Raw genomic sequence first — 23,602 nt, forward strand, 5'->3', positions numbered from 1 at the left:
AAAAAAGGGATTTCTTCATACCTACTGTAGGTAATGATACTTATATTACAAAAAAAAAATCAAAGGATAGTTCTTTTTAACAAATATATAAAATATTTTCTCTAACAGAAAATTGAGTAATTAAAGTGAATGGTTAAAGAATTAAAAAACTAAAAACTTTTATTTAAAAGGATAATATACCTAGTTTCAAAATAAGAATTTATGCATCATTATAACACCCTAAAAATAGATGCTGGAAGTATAAAAAGTTGGGATCAGAATGTGTGAAATCTGATAAATTATAACAAACTGACATCGTCCGGGGCTGCGGCCTAGCTCGATATGATACCACCTCCCTAACCACCCTCCTTCCTTCCTCGGCATTTGAACCGCCCGCCGACGTCACGGGTGTGTGTGTGCGTGTGAGAGAGCACCACGGACTACAGGAAAAGGGCGCAGTAGAGTCAGTGCTTCGCTCCCGTGATTATTATTAAGTGTCATGTTTGTTGTTTTCTTTAAAAAACCCCCATTAAGTAAATGTAGCTTTTAATAACAGTATTCCCTTCAATTTTGTTCCACCTAAATATTAGCTGGCCGCTATAGACGCAGACTTGCCGAAGGCCATTTGGCAATATTATCTTTTATATTTAATATTTAATTAACTGAACTTTTATGTAATTGCAGTGCATGTAGCTTTACTTTTAAATGTGAAGAGGTGTTTGTACGTTTTATGTATTTCTTAAATCGGCCACGGCGCGGTCTAGTTGGAATAATGGTACTGTCCGTTTCGGTGCGCAGCGCCACTGTCTTGCTACAATGGCAGCCATTTTTCACCCCAGTCTCTTCTCATCGCTACCCGAGGTAGGACGCTTCCAGCACTCCGGGGACTTCAACTTTGCTTCCGCTGATCTGGTAATTCTGTTTGTGTAATTTTAAATCCTAATCACTTTCGTTCGTCCTCGGAGCCTACCTCGGGGGCTGACTGTTTAATTAAATATATTAACTCCGTTTGCGGGACTTTTAATAAACGCAAATCTTAAATCCCGGCCACGTGGTGGCCGGCCCTCATCTAAACTGATCGCGCCGCAAGGCTTTTGAACAGCTTTCTTTCGTGAGTAGATGTAACGTGTTGTGCGAGCCCCCTGTTCCTACAGGGGCTAATAAACCACAAAAGCTCTGAACTCGTGATGTTCTTTTAATTCACCACGTGTGTACCCTCATCGGCGGGCGTGTGGGACGCCCTAAGAGCCCACTGCGTAAGCATAGCGTGCCCGACACTGAGAGCAGGCTGAGGTCAGGTTATTCTATAAGCCGCGCGCGGGGGAAACGAGTCATGTCCTCACACGGGCGACATCACGTCCCGAGTTAGGAGTCTCACCGGGTCCACGTGCCTCACCACGTGGTAGCGCCCACTAACACACCGCTTTAAAGCCGTCCGAACAACCCCCGGCCACGTCAAAACATTAGAATGTATGTGAATGTGTTTCACGAGTTCTTTCAAATTTTATAATGTAGTGTTTACAATGTGTAATTTGCTAATTACCTATAAAAACATAGCCAACTAAAAAAATAAAAATACATTGAATTACAGACACACAAAGTTGTTCACATGGTCAGCCTTTCTGCTTTCTGGAGCATGTGAGATTTTTCAGGAGTAGCACAGGAGCATAAAGAGCAATATTGCACTCAGCACCTGAATGAACAGTATTGTTCCAGAATTCTCTGTAAAAAACCTGTCACATGCTGCAATAGATAAAATTAATTAATTAAAATTTGCAAGTAAATTTAGTGGTTATAAATAATTGGAATTCATGATTATTGTTTAACAGTATTATAGCAGCACTATATTGTAACATCAAGCCAATAAGAATTCTTGAAGCAAGTCATCAAACAATATCACACCTCCAGTTTACAGTTATAGCATGTGTGTTTCATCCCATTGCAATGTCTCACTTCATTGCACAAATTAAATTGAATATGGTTGTCCTTGCTATTACTATTTCTGTGACCTGAATGGCACAAGAAAACTGTTCCCAGTAACATGAATACAAGAATGCATGAAAATGCTCAAAAAAAAGCAGAAGTAACACAAAGAGCAGCCAACTATTGTTATAGTTTACTTCAAATATTAATGTGTACAAAAAACTTTTTCTATCATATTTTATTTTCTAGATATGTTTTAAGTTCATACCAAAACATTTTTCGACATTCCATAACAATACCAAATGAATATAAACTTTTTATTAATTACTTTGATTAGGATACTAAAAAATTAAGAAAAATATGAAACTGACCTATGGCTTGGATGGTGCCCTTTTCAAATGACTCACATTTTGCCAGCAAAAGAGGAACACTCAAAATATTTTCCACCACGTTGTGGCTGCAAGCTAGCTGAGCAAGACTGCCAACTTACAACTCTTTCCTGTATCTACCGAACTCAGGTCACCTCCTGCCTTAAGGTGGAGAGATCCTTCCATCTTGGACGTTTTTGCATCCGTTCATTAAAGATAAAATACTAGAAATCAAAGCTCATCAGGTAGAACCATTTAACAGATTTCTATTACCAATAGAGATTGAGCAAAATCCATTATTAAAAAGGGAAATTAATTCTTAATTTTGAATATAATTACAGATATGATGAAACTAACTGCAATCAACGACGGTGGATTTTTATATTGGATGCAAAAGTCTACTAATGGCATGATGGGGAGAGTTTCAAAATTTGAATTTAAAATTATGTAAAAATATATAAAAATCCAATCTAGAGGCATCTGATTCACCTCAAACAAGCACAGTCAACTTCCTACCAAATCTATCTTAGTGGCTAAGATGCTAGAACACCACCCTTCTATTTGGAAAGTTGGTTTAAGAATCTCAGTTCTGGGGAAAGTCATATTTCCTTCTGTGCTCTTGAATTTTGGTTTCTTTAAGGTTTCTATTAAGATACACACAATATTTTTGAAGAACAAGATTACTTAAATTGTTAATGTGATTATTTACCAAATGCACGTTTGCTAACCACATGACTTGCATTAACATATTCTGGAGGCATGAGGGAAAATAGCCCTTAAAACTTATGGCTTTTCCGACCAGCGTTGATGACTTGTAGGATGGGGTAATATAAACATTGGCTAAACACTCAGGCATCTGAGATATTTCTATGTAATATAAAGCACAGTACCATTTTAATCATGCTAAAGTAAATATACAATAAAGGAAGCGAATATAGATATTAAGGAAAATTATCAAAGAAACTAATGTTTGTTGATTCGTCATATTATTCATTTGGTGCATTGTATTAACTTGCCTCTGCCATAGAGCATGCACAAAATTAAAATTTTCATAGATGAAAAAGAGCATTACTTGAATCTATGACCACGCTTCTTCAAATCATGCCGTAATTTATTGGCATCCTTATTTCAAAACCATGCAAATTAAACAGTGTTACTCCAAGGGACAGATATACTGAATAACAGATATGGTGAAACTATTTTCTTTTAATATTTATCAAAAAAAATCAAACTTTAGTATTAGAGTGTCAAATAAGAGGACACAGAAAGGGAGGATGGAAAATAATTGTATTGAGATGTGTTAACATTCTTCTGTAAATGCTGAATGAACTGACCTGTTGCTGCTGCTTGTTCTTTTTATATTCTTTGACAACTTTTTTATCTATGAGCGTAGACTGCAAATGGAGTTTGGTTTTGTGAAATTTTGTTACAACAGACCCAACTCTGTATTTCTGTGGTATCCCCTCACAAGCATACGTGATCGCAGAATTTCTTGATGCCTCAAAACCAAGTGGTTCATAGTCTCGAGGAGTCACTGTAATGTAAATGGGTGGACATATTAGTATGAATTACGTGACATATTAATATGAATTACGTGTTAAGTATGAAACAAAGTTTAAAACTATCATTTAATACAACATACATAAAAATGCCAGAGAGGGTAAAATATTTGTATTACACTTTGTATGAGTGATAAATAAATAAAAACATATGATTTATTTAGTGTTACAGATAAAGACCTCCAGTGGAAATATTCATTGATGAATGGTTCTTGAGAAAAATAGTAGTCCAAATCCTGCATATGCATCAGATCAACACTCAGCTAGGTGAGCACCTTAAATGGATGCATGAAAATTGCACCTGGGAAAATTGCACCCTAGCACAAAAAGTGAGAAAGTTGCACCCTTACAATGGTGGGGAAAACTGCACCCCGTGAAGTTGTTTGCCATTTGTTCCCCTCCTTCCTAACCTGCATCACACTTCGTGTGACCTTCAACCACATACTTTTGTTTTCTTCATTATCAAGGGTGATGGTAAGGTGGTTGAACTATATTTTGTGTTGGATCAATTGACTACAACCGAGACGAAGAAAGGCAGGCAGTGTGCTTTGTTCAAAGGATATTTATATAGAATTAGCTTGGCTTTGTATTCAGGGGAAGAGAGAGAATTTTAGAGGACAGTTACTACAAAAGAGCACAAAATAATTGTCTCCAATCATAAGTGCAAACCAGACATTGCCAAAACAAAAGTCAGAATTCAATGAGTGGCAGCTAAGAAGAGAGCACGAGAAGGCAAAGAACCTATCTCTCGAGCTCTATCAGAAAGAAATGAGTCCTCTGTTTGATCAAGGATTTGACCTCATGACATTAGTACCTGTGTACCTGCTCCAGCTTCAAATGCAGCATGAACTATGTGAGACAGCACACACAAGAAGATCAAAGCAACATGAAATCTATTTGTCTGAAGATAACAGAAAATGTTTTCTTTTAGTGGATGGAGTCGAACAGAGAATACTCATTTTTTATAGCTTTAAAGGCAGAGGATTACTACAGTCTCAAGCAGTATCACATGGACGGGTCCTTCAAATTCTGTAGCAAGCAGTTCACCTAACGCTATGAAATTCATGCAGACCTCAGTAGTATAGAGGACCAGACCAACATCACTCCAGTAGGATTCATTTTCCCGCCCAAAAAAAAAAGAGAAATGTACAACATAAAATTTTGTAAAACAAAGGATTGTTTGCTGGGAAGGAATCTGAGAAGATTCATGATCAACTTCGAAGATGCCTGCATTTCTTCACTAGTTTCAAACTTCCCGTCCAGCACCATAAAAGGGTGCATTTTCCACTTCAATCAGTGTTTATGGTGCAAGGTTCAAAGACTGGGATTATAGCAGGGCTAGAAGAATGACAAAGAAGTAAGGCATCACGTACGCATATGTAGCACTCTGGCAATAATACCCCACAATGATGAAGACGGTGGCTCCTGATCCACAGTATGGTGCTTGAAGGGGAAAAACTGTGTTTTTTGACTATTTTGTGCACCAATAGCTGTAAAATCCTAACATTCTCATTGATGTCTGGCCCTGTGGTGGCGATAGAAAGCATCAAACAAACAATGTTGTCGAAGGGTGGAACAATAAGATTAAACACAAAGTTCATCTCAATCCAAATTCCTACACCCTTCAGAAGGAATTAAAGCATGGTTTTGACCAAACAGTTTAAGGACTCTAGCAGGATGCAGGAGCACAAAGGCCATTTCAGAATATTATACACTTTTGTTCCAAAGGAAAGTTACATGTAAACAATGCTGTCATTTGAAGTCTCCTCTCAGCGGCTGCTTTAACAGTTGGTGGTTGTGCGGGAGAAACAAATCGAAAATAAGATTAAGTAGTATATTTACTACAAAAACATTCAATTATATAAAACTGTCTAAAATTTATTGACATAAACTGGTTGCATCATGCACACAACTAACTCCCACTTTACTATATCTCAGCTTCATTTTAAATATCTGCACGTTGCATGCCTTACCATCAATTGCTACAGTCGTGAAACAACTTTACTGGCAGCACAGTGTCTGCAAAGTGTGGTAACCAGGCTTGAAAGCAACAAGAATTTTTAATTACCGATTCTAAGTATACTTTACTGATTCTACTCTACGCTAAAAGTTCAATCTATTATTGGCTCTGAAGCACAGGCTTGTTATGTCTGTAATATACCCCTGTGGCATGGCGGGTGCTGATAAGTTTCTTTCACCTTAAATTTTGCTGTGGCAACCTCTGGCTGCACTGTCGTGAGCCTCCAGACAACAATACACTAACTCGCTCTCGCCTTGTAGTGGACACCAGTTTCTGGCAGAGTAACGATGCCAACCCTCTCCATGCGCGTCCAGATGGGGATCAGTTGACCACAGCTTCCTTGGTGCCGAATCGTCCCCAATGGGACTGTTCCCGCTGCCGATTCATGGTCGAGTGCTGCTTACTCCTAGGCGCTTTGGACTCAGCAGACGTTTTCCAGCACCCTCTGATAGGCATTGTGCTTGTCTGGACTGGTAGGCATCACTACCCAATATGTCCTCGGTGCCACTGCTCACAGGGACGCAAGCGCCCCTCGCTGATCCACCATAACGAGTAGTCACTTGCTCTCCGAGTGCCCGAGGTACCCCAACATTACCAGCAAACTAAGGCCGGAGAGAGGAAGGGGTAACCTTCTATTCTGGTGACAATCTTTTCTAGCCAGAATGTCATAAATTTGCTCAATACTGGACTCACCATTGCTTCACAAGTGTCGTTGCTCACTGGTGCCCTGTATCTTTCTCGACAGTGTGATTCCGAATGCTTCCGACTGCACAACTCTGGTATACATACCCATGGCATGACATTACATCATGTGTTTTTCACGCTGCTCGATCACCCCTGCCAAGTGTGCCAACTCGGGCGCACTTACACTGGGAAAAATGCTTACAATAGACTATTAATTCTGCAATTTCACTCAAACTTCACAAAATTATTTGTGAAAACAACACTTCGGAGGAATTGATATTACCTACTAACGAGCATATGACCCATTACACCATTACACTTTCTGTTATGTGGGTTCGTCTAAACTAATTGCTATTTAATACAGCCGTACATGCTTTTGTATAATCTTGTATTTCAACTTGTTTACATTCAGTACAAGACAACCTCCTCTCTTACACACTAGCCATAGACTAACTGATACATCTTTCCCTTTTTCTTAAGTTTCACAGTCGACCAATAACTCTTGACTAGGTAACCCTTATACAGAAACACCAGTTACCTTTCACCTACTACTATACACTCCTATCACTGCTACATGCTAACGTACTAGTCAAGTTCACACTACTACGTACACCCCACAGCTGAGAGTCCCCAGTTCTTCCTTTCACAATATAACCCATGTTCGTCTAATACCTGCTACATTATTGCATTCACCATTGTACTGTTCTGGTTTCCCCCCAGTTTAGTAATAGTCTTTCATCCACCCGGGAGTGGTCTTTACTCTACTAGATTTTCTCGATTTCGGTACATTTACCCCGACATTCTGCTGGGATTGATTGTCCCAGCCCAACCATTCCGGTTCATCGTCAGACTCCAGTCCCCCCGATTCCTGGCTCACGGCTGGCTCTCCTGCCTGGACACTGTCTGTTGCCACTTCTTTTCCCATTTGCCCTCGCCTACTATTAGGTCCACTCACAAATTCACTGGTTCCTAGACTATCTCCTCCTGATACAGTTTCTTCGTAGTCGCTACTTTGGCACCCTGGTCTGTCTCGTGGCCACTTCAGAGGGGCGGGAACCAGATGACATCTGTTACGTCTGTACCTGCCTCCTTCTGCTTCCACGACGTATGCTCTGGGAACTCGTAGCTCTGCGGGTGTGCTCACCACCACCCCATATTTTTTTTTGTCTATTACCCATACCCTGTCCTTATTTTGTAAGGGGGCCAGGTCCCGTGTCCTGTGTCGCCGGTTGTACCACTGCCGTTGGTATTCCTTTTCTTTTTGTAAGTGGTTCTTCACTCCCTTGAAGACTGTATCATTGTGTAAGTTCAATGACGGTACTGATGTTCGGACCTTTCGCCCTAGCATAATTTCCAGGGGCGACATGCCCCCAGCCAAAGGTGTGCTGCGATGAGCTAGTAAGGCCTCGTAAATGTCCCCTCCTTTCGTCAGAAGTCTTTTTGCAGTCTTTACTGCTGCCTCCGCACACCCATTAGATTGGCTGTACAGGGGACTACTGGTGACGTGCTGGAAACCATAAGACTGACCAAACTGCAAAAATGTGCTTTTGAATTGAGGACCATTGTCAGTCCTCACTATCTCTGGGATGCCGAATCGAGAAAAGATGTTTTTGCACTCCTGCACAACAACTGCTTCAGTTAACTTGTTCAACTCGGTTAACTCAAAGTACTTTGAATAATAGTCTGCAACCACTAGGTACCACTTCCCTTGACATTTCAGCAAATCGACCCCTACTTTTTGCCAAGGTAGTCAGGAACCTTTTCAGCCACAAAAGGCTCTACTCGATTAGCCCGGTTTTCCACACAAACTGGGCATGTCTGGATGAGATTTTGTAACTGCGTGCTTAGCCCCAACCACCAGACCGATTTGATGCACACTGAGTCCTGTTGTTGGTTTTGTTTGATCTGGTCCATTATAGTCTGAGCCACTGACAGGTGATTAATAATCATATTGATCTGGGCCAGCGTGTCTGTCAACAACTCGTCCTCAATGTTCACCTCCTGCCACGGACTTCTGGACAGGCAGTCCGCTACTACTAACTGCTTCCCTGGTGTATACACAACCACATAGTTGTATTTCATGAGTCTTATTCTAAACCGTTGAAGTCATGGAGAAAGCTCATCAATACTTTTGGACATCAAAATCTGTATGAGTGGTTTATGATCTGTCTCTAGGGTAACATTTTGCTGGCCTAGTATATATTCTTGTAGTTTTTCACATGCCCACGTCAGCGCTAGTGCCTCTTTCTCAATTTGAGCATAATGACATTCAACTTTAGATAAAACTCTCGAGCCATAACAGATAGTATCTCGTGTTCCGTCTGTGTTTTGCTGGAACAGTGCAAATCCTAGCCCAAATGATGAGCTGTCAGCACTCACAATAAGCTCCATCTCCGCGTCAAAGTGTGATAAGCAAGGTGATTGAGTAATAAGGTCTTTTGCTTTCATGAACGCTGCCTGTTGATCCCTACCCCAAACAAATGGCTGACCCTCCTTCAGCAGATCGGTCAGTGGTTGCAATACTTCAGAACGATTTGGGATGAACCTACCCACAAAGTTGACCATTCCCAAAAACCGCAACAGTGCTTGCTTACCCTCAGGTGCTGCAAATTTTTCAATGGGTTGTATTCTACTGGGCTCCACCCTAATACCTTCAGCTGATATTTCATGACCTAAAAAGGTAACTTTACTCACTCCAAACACACCTTTTTCTGTGTTTATAGTAATGCCCGTTGCACTGTACTTTTCCAATACCTGGCGCAATGTTCTGTCATGGTCTTCAACCGTGTCCCCGAACACCAGTACATCATCAACGTGATATACCACATTAGGGATACCTTCAAGTACTTGTGCTATTTTTGAACTGAAATACTCAGGTGCACAGTTCAACCCAAATGGGAGCCTTTTATACATAAACCGCCCAAATGGTGTGATGAATGTTGTTAAGTGTTGACTTTCCTTACTCAGGGGCACCTGGTAAAATCCAGAGTTAGCATCCAATTTGCTGAAGATCTTAGCCCCTTTCAGTTGTGCCAAGGTATAGTGGATCTTTGGAATAGGGAACACTGGTCGGTGGACGTACCTGTTTAGTTTAGTGAAGTCACCACAAATCCTTACTCCATCGCCTTTGGCGGTTACCACCATAGGAGCGCAGTACTCGGTCGGAACCTCCACTGGTGTGATAACGTCCAGTCGGACCATCCTCTCTAGTTCCTGTTTCACTTTCTTTAACAACGGCAGGGGCACCATTCTTGGACTTGTCAATGCGTACGGTTTAGCTTCTGGTTGAAGGTGAATTTTCATGTCACTTTCCCATTTACCTAGACCAGAGAATAGATTTGGAAACTCTGCTTCTACATTCACTCGGTGAACCACTTGAACAACGTCTAATGCTTGAATGGCATGTTTACCCAATAACGGATGGAGCAATTTGCCAATGAAATACACTTTAACTAATTGCCTACACCCTCGATACTGCAATGTGAGATTCCTGTAACCGACTACGTCCAGACTACGCCCATCTGGCCCGCATACATTACTAATGTTGGTTCCTTGTTGTAAGTCTTTTGGGTCCATCATCTCGCTTGGCATGCAGGTGACATCGGCTCCTGTATCAATAAAAAATTCCACAGATCTTTCCAGCTCCACCACTTGTAGGTGTACTTTAAATGGGTTAGATTGTTGAGTGTCCCTTATAACTCCTATCACATAGTCTGGTTCTCCATCTGGATCCGAGAGTTCACAGATGTGATGAAGATTTTTCTTGGTCCTGCACATCCTAGCATTCACACGTGTAGCATGTAATGTTCTGGGCAGGGCAGTTATTTCTGCTGTGCGTCCGTCCACACTTCCCACAACTTCCAGTGTTCTGCATAGATGATTGACCACTTCCCTGATGTTCCCCGGAATCGAAGCTTCGACGTAGATTTTTTGACTCAAAACGGGCACTGAATCTACGATTCTGACCTGCGTCTGATTTACTGGAAGGTCCCTTCTTCTGTATGTAATTTATCTGCTCTTGATTTCCACGTAACTGCTGTGACTGTGATGTTTGCAACTCTCCCTGGCGGCACATATTAATGGCATCTTGCAAGGTCAGGGTACACTGGAGCTGCATTTTTTCACTTAGCGAGATGTCTTGCATCCCGACCACTATTCTGTCGCGAATAAGCTCGTCTTTCAAGGGGCCGTAATCACAGTGATCGGCGAGGTTATGCAGGGCCGTAATGAACTGTTCCGCAGTTTCCCCTTTTTGTTGAATTCGCGAGTTGAACTTGAATCTTTCAAAAATTATATTTACCCGAGGCTTGAAGTGTCTATCAAAGGCCTGCACTAATTCTTTGTAAGTCCACCCACTCGTTGGTTTCTCGAACGTGACTATCACTTCATCCGCTTTCTCCCCTAACACATACATTAATAAGTCGATCTTCTCTTCATCCTTGCATTTGTTCTGACCACTGAGATTTAGATAACGATCGAATTGGACTTTCCACTTGAACCAGGCGTTAGGGTCAGTAAAATCCAGAGGCCCCGGTGGTTTAAGCTGTTTCCCAATTACTAGTGATAATTCGCAACTTTTTTTTCCCTCGCCGCCGTCTGCCATGTTGACGTTTATCATCTCGGGCGCAAGTTCCACTTCAGGTTTTTTTTTTTCCATCACAATCTTCTACCGGCGAGCACGCGAGACCCCACTTCTGACACCATGTTGTGTGGGTTCGTCTAAACTAATTGCTATTTAATACAGCCGTACATGCTTTTGTATAATCTTGTATTTCAACTTGTTTACATTCAGTACAAGACAACCTCCTCTCTTACACACTAGCCATAGACTAACTGATACAACACTTTCTACGCAAGGTTGCAATTTTCCAGATACCAATGAGTGCTGTTGCTATTCTCATAGGGGTGCAATTATTCCACTTTTTATGCGAAGGCACAATTTTCCCAGGCACATAATTCTTGATAAACTTTAATCAGCTACAGTACAACCTCCTAAATAAGCAAGATGACAATCAATACTGAGGGAAGAAAAGAATTTTCATTTAGTTTCAAATCTCTTACACAAATTATTATAACTTCCAATCAACTAATGCTGATTTAACAAGGCAATTAAGAAATGTCATATGAGTTGCAAGCATGCAAAGTTAAGTACTCATGCCATATTGATTTTTTGAATAATGCCATCAGCTAAAATAAAAATACTTAGTCTTGTTAAGTGTATAGTGATACTGATTACACTTCCTGTAGTAAATTTGTGTATTTTCAGCGGTGGTTCAAGGGAGTATTGCAAAGGTTTTTCCCAAAAATATAATGTAATTGTAATTTTTTTAAAGTATAAATTTTTAATTTTATTATATTTAAGAAAATCACTCAATCAACTACATTTTGCAATAAACATAAAAAATTAATTTTTTTTGTATGTAAAATCATTTTGAGTCTCATACCTCTTTGCTGCAATGTTAACTTATTGCAAATATTACTGCAATATTGCACTTAAAACAATGTCAACAATGCATACAAATATTAAATATTTAACAAAAACTACTTGCAATGCTGATCATTCAAAAATTATATTCATATTTAAATACTAATTGATAAATACATAATTTTTCTCACCCTCATTATAGTAAATTAGCTTCATTGTCATTAACTTTTCTTCTGGAAGAGGTTTTAAAAACTGATCCAACATCTTACATGACTCAAACAGTTCCATCGCCAGTTTCCGACTTTTCATTGAATGGCTGATATTTCTTCTGGTTGTGTGCTCCCTGAAATTTGAGTTACAGTTGACAGTAGAGAAAATTTTTTAAACAAACTTTTGATAAACTTTAAGCAACATTAAAAATGTGTTGATGTAATGTAAGCAAATCTGAATTGTAGCATTAACAATTCCTAAATCTCTTTATATATATATATATATATATATATATATATATATATATATATATATATATATATATATATATATATATATATATATATATATATATATATATATATATATATATATGAAAACATTGTCATTCAAATCCATGTACTTCATCCATATTTAAAAAAAAAAAGTGGTGTTTAAACATTTACCCTCAGTAATGAGCAATTCATGTTTTCTCATGTTGCTAATAAACTTTTACTATGATTTTACATAGAATTTTTTTAAATAATGCCGAGCATAATAAATATAAGGAAAGTATTAATTTTAGGAAAAAAAACTGTAAAAATTTTTCCCTTTATTAAAACGTAACTATAATTTTGTTTAAAAAGATGGTACTATTGATTTCTCAGAGCTAGCCGAACAATGGGAGTACCGAACACATTGCAAATAAATACCTCAACAATGATCCTGTGACATTTTTCCTAGACCGAAATTTCATTTCCTGCATTTTTAAGGTTATACTCTTTAGGCGTATTGAGGGGGAAATTTTTATATGCACCAAAAATTTCAATGAAATAAGGGTGCATTACCCAAAGTAAATTTGAAAGGTTGTAAGTCCAATATTCATGCGTGTAGAAACTGCTATAACCACGAGTTGAAGGTTCTCTTCATCATTATGAATGTAGCGCTATATTTTAGGAATTTTTCCAAATTAAAAGTTGTATTCCAATAGATACATTAAAAAAAATTAATCTGAAATATTATAAAACACATTAAGATTTAACAGTAAAAATTTCATTGTGAAATTCTTTGATTCAACATGGTGTTGAATATTATGTAGACTACGGTATGAACACTGTACTATCTCAAGTTTTCACTGTTAACTAAGGGTTGTCAAAATTGTAGTGCCAGCATTTTAATGTATTTTTTTAAGTTGTCATTATTTCTTTTTATGACTATAAATTATAACATAAAAGTATTTAAGGATAGTTGTACTCTTACAAAGTTTACTTTGGCATACCAATACAGTTAGAATATATCCTGATGGTTGCAAAAGGTAATATGTATGTACACTGTACAGATAATATGTCCACGCAGCTCCAACATCTTTTTGGAGATTTCTGAGACTCCCACAGATGGCAGCACAGTGTTTACACATTTCCGTTCCAATAGACTTCTGTTCCATTCACCAAATGCTGTATACGAGAGCTAAGATGTTTACACATCAAACTCATAGATGCAATATTTTTACAATAGTACTTTATCATCCCCCTCTCTCTTTTCCATTCTCCTCTACAGTTGATATGTATAATATGTAACCAACCCTAAACTTACAACTTAAACAGGGTTCCCACACTCTAAAGTTAAATTTTAAAATTTTTTCTAAGTATATTGGTGTGCCAAAGTAAACTTTATGGTTGTGAAAAATCCTTGAATACGGTTTGTAAACTTGAATAGTCATAACAATATATGATTGCTACTTTAAAAATATATTTAGTTTAGCAGTTAGGAAAATTGTGTTGGAACAAAATCGGCATCAGTGATATTTAACAGTTTATTGGTTCTCAAATGCAGCGCTATATTTTAGTAAAAAAAAAAAAAAAAATTCTCTCTTATTAGTTTATCTGGCAAGACAATAGATACATTACAATACAGATAATTATTAAAAAAAACTAGAGATGAGCCAAATCCCAATTTTCTCAAATCCAAATGTCTAAGGAACTAAAATAAAATAATGAACAAGAAATTTAAAATATATCTGCATGGATTTGATGGCGTGCCTACGAGAGGCGAAAATCTGTAGGATTTCCAGGAGGCCCAGTGGAATTAAGTTTATAATTACCGTTACACAGTAACATTTTGCAAGTACTAACGAGCCCCTTCAGTGAGGATTTTTAAATTCTAGGAGGGATTTACACCCATGGTAGGATATATGAATTGTTTTTGTCCTCCAACCCCCGTTTTTTCCATACCTTGCAGTTATGGTTGGTTGTATCAAAACTATATTTCGACAAAAGTTTTTTGTATTACTCTAATGAGATGTAATAACTTAATACAAAAGCAATATTCAGCATACTAAGGGAGTTTAGCAATTTATTTTAATTTCTTACCTTTGGTTGGTTTTTGCCCAATAAAAAAACTCGGTCAAGCTTTCCAGTACTATATTTGGAAGAGCTTTGTGTAAAATTACAGCAGTTATATATACATAACTGCTGTGTGTATATATGTATGTATATACACACACACACACACATACATATTTTTGAGATGACGATAGTATTTGAGTCTTGGGACCATGAAACCAAAATCAACATAAAAATATTCTGGGCATTGAACCATGGTAACGGCTACAATGGATACCTAGTCTTTCTTCAAAATCTACCTAACAATAGAGGGAAAAAAAAAAAATTTAACTCAGAAATTAATTTCCATATTTCAATTACATGTATGCAAAATTACATACTAAAATTAATTAATATTTTTAAATAAACCTAAGCTTGTATGAATTATTTAGTAGTATTTTTGTTTAGTGAGAACTGATGGGGAAAAAACAGTACTTTTGTGAGTAGCAATAAAAGAAAGAGCGTTTACTAAATTTCACACTAGGTTAACTTTTAGACCTAGTATTGTGTTACCCCATTATACTAAGCAGCCTAGTACTACCCCTTAACAGAAAATTGTACATGGTGCCTATAAAAAATTGTAGAAATTAATAGCCTAAATACTTACACTAATTAACAAATAAAAATATTAAATAAAACCCAGTTACAATATTTCTGAGAAAGTCAAATATGAGGTGTGGTCAAAAATTTTGGTAAATGTTTTTATAGTAGCAACTGCTGACACTATATCTATTTCAAGATAGTCAGTGTTAAATTTGAACAAGTTGTGACTTGTCAGTTGACTTCCAAAGCCAGAAGAATGATGTCTAGTTTATTTAGTCTGCCACGCATAATGGAATTTAAACAAATCAAATTAAACTTTTGTTTTAAGTTGCAAAAAAAGTGCCAAAGCTCTTGAAATGTTAAAATCAGTGTATGGTGATAATGTAGTGACAGTGAAGACTGTTTACAAGTTTTACAAGTGTTTTAAAAGAGGAAGTGAGTCAATTGAAGACAAGCAAAGTCCTTCAACCTCAAAAACAGACGAAATCTTGCAAAAAAATGGAAAAAATACTTTGTTCATACATGCGACTAATTATTCAAGAGCTTATCGAAGAACTGAACATCTCGTACAGGTCTGAGAAAAACATTTTAACTGATAATTTTCACATGAGACGAGTGAGTGCGAAATTTGTGCGCAGACTTTTGACTGATGAACAGAAGGAAAATCGTGTGTCAGTTAGCATGGAATTAAAGGATTGTCTTGATGCAGTTCCAGACTTCATGGCCAAAATTAAAACTGGATATGAAAGATGGGTGTATAGCTATGATACTGAGATGAAAATTCAGAGTTCCCAATGGAACGCGAGTGACTCTCCTTACCCTAAGAAGGCACGTCAGTCAAAGTCAAAAGTCAAATGTCAAGGTCATGCTCATTGTTTTTTTCAATAGTAATGGCATAGTGTGATCAGTTTATTCCAAGGAGAACAACTGTAAACTCCAAATATTACAAGGGTAGGTATATGGAGAAAGAGACCATAAAACTAGGCCAATGGCTTCCTCCTTTATCACAACAATGGGCCATGCCACACCTCGCTTCTGATTCACGAGTTTTTGGCTGAACAAAAAGTTCCTGTCTGTCCACATCCACCTTACTCTCCAGATTTAGCACCATGTAACTTCTAGCTCTTTGGAAAAATAAAAACAGTGGTAAAAGGAAAACTTTTGACACCATTTCCAATACTGAGAGGACCACAACGGAACAGCTGAAGACCGTTCCAAAAAACCTTCCAGAAATGATTCCAATCATGGAATCATCATTGGAATACGTGGATCGCTAGCCAAGGAGAGTATTTTGAAGAAGATTAGTTTAAATTTTATGTAAGCTTACTACTTTATTCTTAATAAAATTATTCACTGTTTTTTTGGTCACACCTTGAATTTCTGCTTTACATAACTGAAAGGGAAAGTTTTATTGAAGAAAAGGTTTACAGATCAAGTGACTGGGCTTATTAACAATACAAAAAAATTTAATTACAATTTTTTTAAAAACACAGTGTAAAAAAATACTGTATCAAGTTACCTAGTTCTTTCATCTGATGATGTCACCTTACACTGTAATTTATCCCCTTGAAAGTATTTAAACTTGTACGAGTATGTCTCGAGAGCTGGAGTATCCACTGATCCGGTATGTACAGCAAAGATCAACACTCGCAACTGGAAAAGTTTGTAAAAAAAAAAACAAGTGCAAGTGATAAAAGTTACATAGATTTTATATCTGCCAAGATCCAAGCATCGTACACAAAACTCAATTTGACTAAATCTAGATTAGGGGAGAGTGGGCCAGAGTGAGACATGGGGTACAGTGAGACATGTCTTTTAACTCCAACTATTATTAAATGGAAATTTCTTTCAATATTTCCCATGTTGGTACCCTTCATGACCTCCATTTTTATTGTGTTTTTATGTTGATGACACCTGATATTAACCAGATATTTTAAAGTGTTGGTTTTCAGGTAAGAAAAGTAATATTTTCTTTCCTTAGTTTATTATTTTTCATACTTATATTTGTTGTTATATGTTACTTATTAAGACATTAACTTAATGTGCACATATTGAGGAATAATTAATGGAGTCACAGACATGCTGGTTATTATAGGTTAGGATTTTTAATTCATAGATATGTGTGTAGTAGTGTGGGGCACAATGAGACACAACAGAATGGGGCACAGTGAGACATGTCTCACTGTACCCCATGCTTGTAAATTTAATAGCTAGCTTCCGTTTCGGGAACATCCAGCCCCACATTAGATTTTGCTAATTTTTAGATGACTATATGAAAAAAAGTTCTTGTTTACGTTATGCAATTTTAACTGTTAAACATTTATTGTCACACAAAAATGTTCTTTTTTTTTTTGTTAGATAGGCATATATATTCTATAAAATAACAAAGCAAAATTAACATCCAATTACTTGATACTTAATTTCAAGTTACATTAATTATCAAAATTACATATCCATTTAACCCATTTTATTTTTAAAAAGGTTAAAAAAAATTGTTTTTCAGTCATGACACGCAACAGGAAGAGAAAAACAACTATTGGAACATTTAAAGAAGATGACATGAGAGCAGCTGTAAAACTTGTGGAGGAAGGCTTGTCAGTGCGAAAAGCTGCAAAAACTAAAGGTTTAGCTTTTCAGACACTTCACATGTGAGGCTTAGTTATATGAGATTCAGGCCTACTTATGGTTTATAAAATATGTCTTTCTCAACAAAATTGTTTCGTGTTTTAGGTATGTGAGATAAAAGATGAATAATCCCGAAATGGCTAACATGAGGATGTGTCCCAAGTACAACAGTCGCCAAGTGTTTAACACTGAACAAGAAAGCGAGTTGAAAGATTATTTGTTAACTTGTTCAGCTATGTGTTATGGCCTGAGTTTGATGAACTGCAGAGAATTAGCATTTGAAATGACATCAAGAAATGGTATTGATTGTCCCGAAACATGGAAAATCCAAAAGAAAGCTGGAATAGAGTGGGTCCGGGGTTTTTTGAAGAGGCATCCAGACTTATCCCTAAGGCAGCCAGAAGCTTGCGGTTTGTCACGTGCTACATCATTTAATAAACACAATGTGGGGCTGTTTTTCGATAAACTTGAGACTGTGCTTAAACGATCAGACCACTTCTCCAATGGATTGCGTATTTTCAATCTTGATGAAACTGGTTGCAGCACTGTTCAAAAACCAACCAAAATCATTGCAGGAAAAGGAGTGAAGCAAGTTGCAAAAGTAACAAGTGGCGAGAAAGGCAGCCTCGTCACATCATGTTATATTGTCAACGCAGCAGGGAATACTCTTCCTCCAGTCATCATCTTCCCAAGAGTGCATTTTAAGGAACATATGCTTCATGGTGCCCCCACTGGAAGTCTTGGCCTCGCAAAACAGTCAGGATGGATGAATGGTGAACTCTTTGTTGAAGTTTTGCACCATTTTGTGAAGCACTCATTTTCCTCGCTAGAAAATCCCGCTGTTTTGATACTGGACAATCACGAGAGCCACTTAAGGATAGAGGCTATCGAGTTAGCCAAGGAAAATGGGGTAACCATTTTAACAATTCCTCCTCACTGCAGTAATCGCCTTCAACCACTTGATGTATCAGTGTTTGCGGCCTTCAAGTCTTTCTATAATGCTTCGGTTGACTCGTGGATGATGAGAAACCCTGGAAAAACAGTTTCGATATATGATGTGGCAAGTTTAATTTGTGAAGCACACGAAAAAGCAATGACACCCGCAAACATCACATCTGGATTCCGCAAAACAGGAATTTTTCCTTTTAACAGGAATGTGTTTTCAGAGCAAAATTTTTGGCAAGTGCTGTGACTGACAGGGAAATTAGTCCTACACCAGAAGCTACGAGACCGTGCAGTAGTAAAGACATTCCAATCCACAATTCAATGGTGACGACTGGAGATGGACATTCTGAAGAAAATAGCTTGACACCTAGTTACATAAGCCCAGTAAACATACATAACTATCCCAAAGCAGGAAAGAGATTGGAGTCTGCTAATAAAAGGAAAAAGGGAAGATCTTTCATTCCAACTGACACACCAGAAAAAAACCAACTTGCTCTTCAAGTTCAACATAAAATGAACAGAAAGAGAGGTCTGTTCAAGAAGTGTGACCCTAGAAAAATAAAATTCACTGAGATTTCAAATGAAGATGAAGAGTTTTCTGAATCTGATGTTTCTTCAGACAATGAAGTAATACAACTTCAATCATACAACCAACTTGCGAGGAAGCCTAAAGAAGGTGACTTTGTCCTGGTAGAGTTTTCAGGAAAAAACACAAAATTTTACATTGGGGAGGTGCTACGAGAAATAGACATTGAGGATTATGAAGTCAAGTTCCTGAGAAAAAGTGAAAAAATGTGGAGGAAGTTTTTTTACCCATATGTTCCAGATATTGCATCAGTTGCTACAAAAGATATTAGAGCATTATTGCCTGTTCCTTCTGAACATGGAAAAACCAAAAGACAAAAGTCGTACCTCAAATTTTGTGTAGATTTTGGACGGCTGAATGTTCTATAAATTTTTCCTGGCATTTATGTTGAAGTGCAGTGATTGTTGTTAGGTAAATCTGATTGTTGTATAGCGTATTCAATTTGTCTCACTGTGGACCACTGTCTGTCTCACTGTGGAACATCTGTGGGGTACAGTGAGACGTTTGATATGTAATGAAGAATTGTATTTTCTAAGAAAATGTTTCATATATTACGGAATTTATAGTTTGCAATAATAAAGAGCATTAATCAGGCTATTTTTTGGCATAAGAAGATGTCTTTAAATGTAGAAAAGTAAACAGTGATTTCAAATAAAAAATTTTGTGTCTCACTCTGGCCCACCCTCCCCTACTAACTTTTATGACATTTTTTCTCATTAACACTTTCTCATATGGTGTGGCAAATATGAACTCCATTTAGAATGTCTTATTAAGTTGAAATAAATATCTCTTGCATCTGAGTTGAACAGTAGATTTTCACGTGGTGATGAGACTATCTTTCACTGAACTTATTAACCACACTGTGAAACTAGTAAAAGCTAATGATAAATTAATCATGCTTATTGTTGAAAGAAATACAATTTTTTATTTTTGAGAATTACAACTCCCCCTTTTTGACTTAATTAACTGCAATAAAATAGCATCAGATATCCATTACAATGGAGGATGAAAAAAAAGTACCTATGCAATGTGATGGAAAGGTGCCAACCATCATTATTTTGTTAACAGGGTGACAAACTCCATTGCAGAAAACACTATATCTGAAATAATGCTTTAATTTCAAAAATGTTTTTTAAAAAATGTAAGGTTTTCTGTCCAAATTTATTTGGCAGATAAATTTAAAATCTCTTTCTTTCAATATCACCCCTCAAACTTTCTTGTCAAATATAGTTGGCAACTAAAATTGGACAAAGTGACAATACCTTCAGGAACTGAGCTTATGGTGTAAGTATGCTTATGCTGTAAGAATCACATGTCAAAACATTTTGAGTGAGTTAATTAACATCCTATATATACTGCACACGTGAATAATTTTTTTAATACTGATCACATTAGTAAATAGTATTAGGTGCATAATTTGAAATTTAAAAATCCAAATTTGTGTCATGTGTAAATTGTACCAATAAATATTAATAAAAGTATTCTTAAAAGCCACAACTGCTTTTTTCTATAAAAAAAAGTCTGTTTTACAATTTTAACTGCAACATAGCCATGGAAACCACAGAAATGAGCTATTTGAATATGATTTCAATCACCAATATTTACCTAACAGAAAAAAATTTATATTTCATGTATTATAGCATATTATTCGGTGATACAGACACAAGTAAGGTAGGTAACCCAAAGGCTTCTAATTATAACACATTAACAAAATATTTTGTTGTGTGCTACATTTTTTAGGTGTTAAACTGAAATTTTAGGAGTATATATATGCCACCATGTAATTACAACAGGGTTTCTACACTAACCGGTGTCTACAAAAATATCCTGTGAATCAATTTCAGGACTTTTACACCTTTTAAAATATTTTTCTTACTAATATTTTTATCACATGGTCAATTTTATACATAATAAAATAATTAATCATTATACAAAATAGATCTACTATTGACAGAAATATATTACTTTTTATATTAGAAAGTTAGATTTATCAGAGATAATTTTCACATATATCAAGTAGACAGTATAAAAAATTTATGTTTATTAATGTGCTACTATAACTGAAGAGGGGTGTAAAAAAAACCATCTGGAAGTTATCAAAAAGCACCTGGAAATTAAATTTTCTCTACTTCCAGCATAATTACCAATTATTTTGGGAATTTTTTTGTAACCAGAACTTCAGTTATTTTTATTATTTTTGACCTGTAGACATCCTGTATAAATACTTCCTAAAACTGGAGTCACAGTGCCATGATAGAAACGACACAACAGGCCCGACACGCTCAGTAGCCAATGACATACAAGGTCTCAGTGACGTCAACACGATGAAATATGCACCCCGACGGCCCGCAAGAAATAAATTCTATTTATAATTTCATCAAGTCATGCCACACGACAGAAAGCAAAATGTAAAACTTAGGGAACAAAACTTCAAAAATATTTTTATCTTCTTGGTAAATCTTTATGCTAAAAAATGAAATTTCATTTTAAGTTTTGGGTACACTTTCACATTTGTAGTGTCACTTCAACTGTTTATTTTTATTTCTAGCATGGCTAATAGCGAAATTATTTTATGCCCCTAATCAACATATTTATAGCTTACTTCCGTGTATCTAAAATTAACTAAATATCACTTAATGCAATAGACGACTAAATGTTATATTGTTACACACTTCAGCTATCAACAGGAAATAAAAGACTCATATAGGGCCTACACTGTTTTTGGTGGATTAAAAACTGCATTTGATGGACAAATTTAGTTTGGAATGATTTTCCGACAGCTATATTAGAGTTCATCATGTTAATGTTGTCATGGTACTGTGACCCATTGCTATTAACTCTGGAACATTGTATTCGACGCCTAATCAGGTTTGAAGTTTCGTGTTTGTCGTGGCATTGTGATTCCAGCTTTAGACTCAACAAATGGTCCACTGTATGTTATTTCTTAGTAAACTCCAATGCTTCCTAACAGAAAAAAATTTATCATTCATGCACTTGGTCATTAAAAGACACAAGTAATGTAACCCAAGGGCTCCCAAATGCTAGTTGCTCCATCACAGCAGCTATGGCAGCTGCAGCCAGATAAAATATGAGTTATGTGAAAAACATATAACCAGTAAGTTTAACCAATCTTTTGCAATGACTATAGCATCTGTAGCTCCTGTTTAGTATCTGCCAAAGAAAGTGAAGGGTGCACTCATTAACGAAGTGTCATCAGGGAAGTGAGATGTTCAACAAATATTGATATTTCTTAGATTTTTGTTTACTTTATTATTCACCAATTATTAATAGGCTATATATTTCACACTTTTTTACTGTAAGGAATAATTTATTTATGGGACTTTAGCTTTTCCTGATATAATGTTTTACTTTTAATATTGTGACACACAAATTCAGCCAACTATCAAAATAAGAGACAAATTAAGCCACCTGTCACAATAAATCAAATTCAGCCGTTTATCACAATGCTATTGTTTCTTACCACTTCCAAACAAAAACTACACTGTTCACTGCAAAGAGGGGAATACTGCTGTACAAGATAAAGTATGATAGAAGTTATTGTATGTTTGTGTTTCTGGGACTTTCTTCCTTTGGTGTTTTATGTTCAAACTTAAAAACACAAGCCTAAAATAATGAAGAAAAAAATCTACAAACTGTAATAGCCTAAACATACTTACATTCTGTTTTTGTATGGCATCAAATGCTCCATTCATCCACGTACGCATGCGACGACCAAATTCAGTGTCGTCTCTGAGAATCTTCATATTGACACCATGGATATTTCTATCCTTAAAATTGTTTTCTGGGCATAAGCGGCGAGTAAATGCAATGTTTGAAATACTAATTTTGACTATTATCTGCATCATCAAACTAGACTGTTCAGCAGTAATTGGTTTCACCAGCACTCTACCAGTCTGAAAGAAAAAATTATCTACTTAAAATATAGGAAAAAGAGATGTAATCTTGAACAAACTTCATCAGAACAGAAATGATTAAAACTGAATATAGATTGACATTGACAGATCCTTGGTGCCACTCAGGGGCGCAACAACAGGGGGGGGGGGGGGAAGGGTATTTTGCCCCCCCCCCCCTTCTGAAACCTTGAAGTGGGGGCAAACGGGGGCAAAGAAAGTGCTGTGTAATCAATTTTTAGATAATAAAACTGCTTAAATAGCACCATTTTCCACCTTGAATACAAATTTTCCCAGGGGAGGACCCCCGGACCACCCGCTTCAATAGGGGGGATCGATGATTCTTTATAAAATGGTATATTGCCCCCCCCCCCCCCCTTTGGAAATTTAGTTGTTGCGCCCCTGGTGCCACTCACATTCAGTATAAAGCCATTATAAGATTCAGACTCTTCTCCATTTATCGT

General features: G+C 36.9%; 2 protein-coding genes across 2 annotated transcripts in view; one reads left to right on the forward strand and one right to left on the reverse strand.

Moving 5' to 3' along the window:
* LOC134537731 (uncharacterized) overlaps positions 1–23,602 on the reverse strand; it is a 58,426-nt gene that overhangs the window by 20,940 nt on the left and 13,884 nt on the right. The window contains exons 2-4 of the mRNA XM_063378480.1: positions 22,905–23,141; positions 12,150–12,301; positions 3,605–3,804 (exon numbers count right to left, since the gene is read on the reverse strand). Of these exons, the coding sequence (XP_063234550.1) occupies positions 3,605–3,804; positions 12,150–12,301; positions 22,905–22,936 (384 nt within the window). The 5' untranslated portion in view covers positions 22,937–23,141. The remainder of the gene's footprint in view (positions 1–3,604; positions 3,805–12,149; positions 12,302–22,904; positions 23,142–23,602) is intronic.
* Positions 16,845–19,886, forward strand: LOC134537729 (uncharacterized). The gene is made up of 2 exons (XM_063378477.1): positions 16,845–17,023; positions 17,575–19,886. Exon 2 carries the CDS (start codon positions 17,818–17,820, stop codon positions 18,886–18,888), a length of 1,071 nt encoding a protein of 356 aa, XP_063234547.1. The 5' UTR covers positions 16,845–17,023; positions 17,575–17,817; the 3' UTR covers positions 18,889–19,886.

Source organism: Bacillus rossius, chromosome 12 (genome assembly GCF_032445375.1).
Source record: "Bacillus rossius redtenbacheri isolate Brsri chromosome 12, Brsri_v3, whole genome shotgun sequence".
NCBI classification, from domain to species: Eukaryota; Metazoa; Arthropoda; class Insecta; order Phasmatodea; family Bacillidae; genus Bacillus; species Bacillus rossius.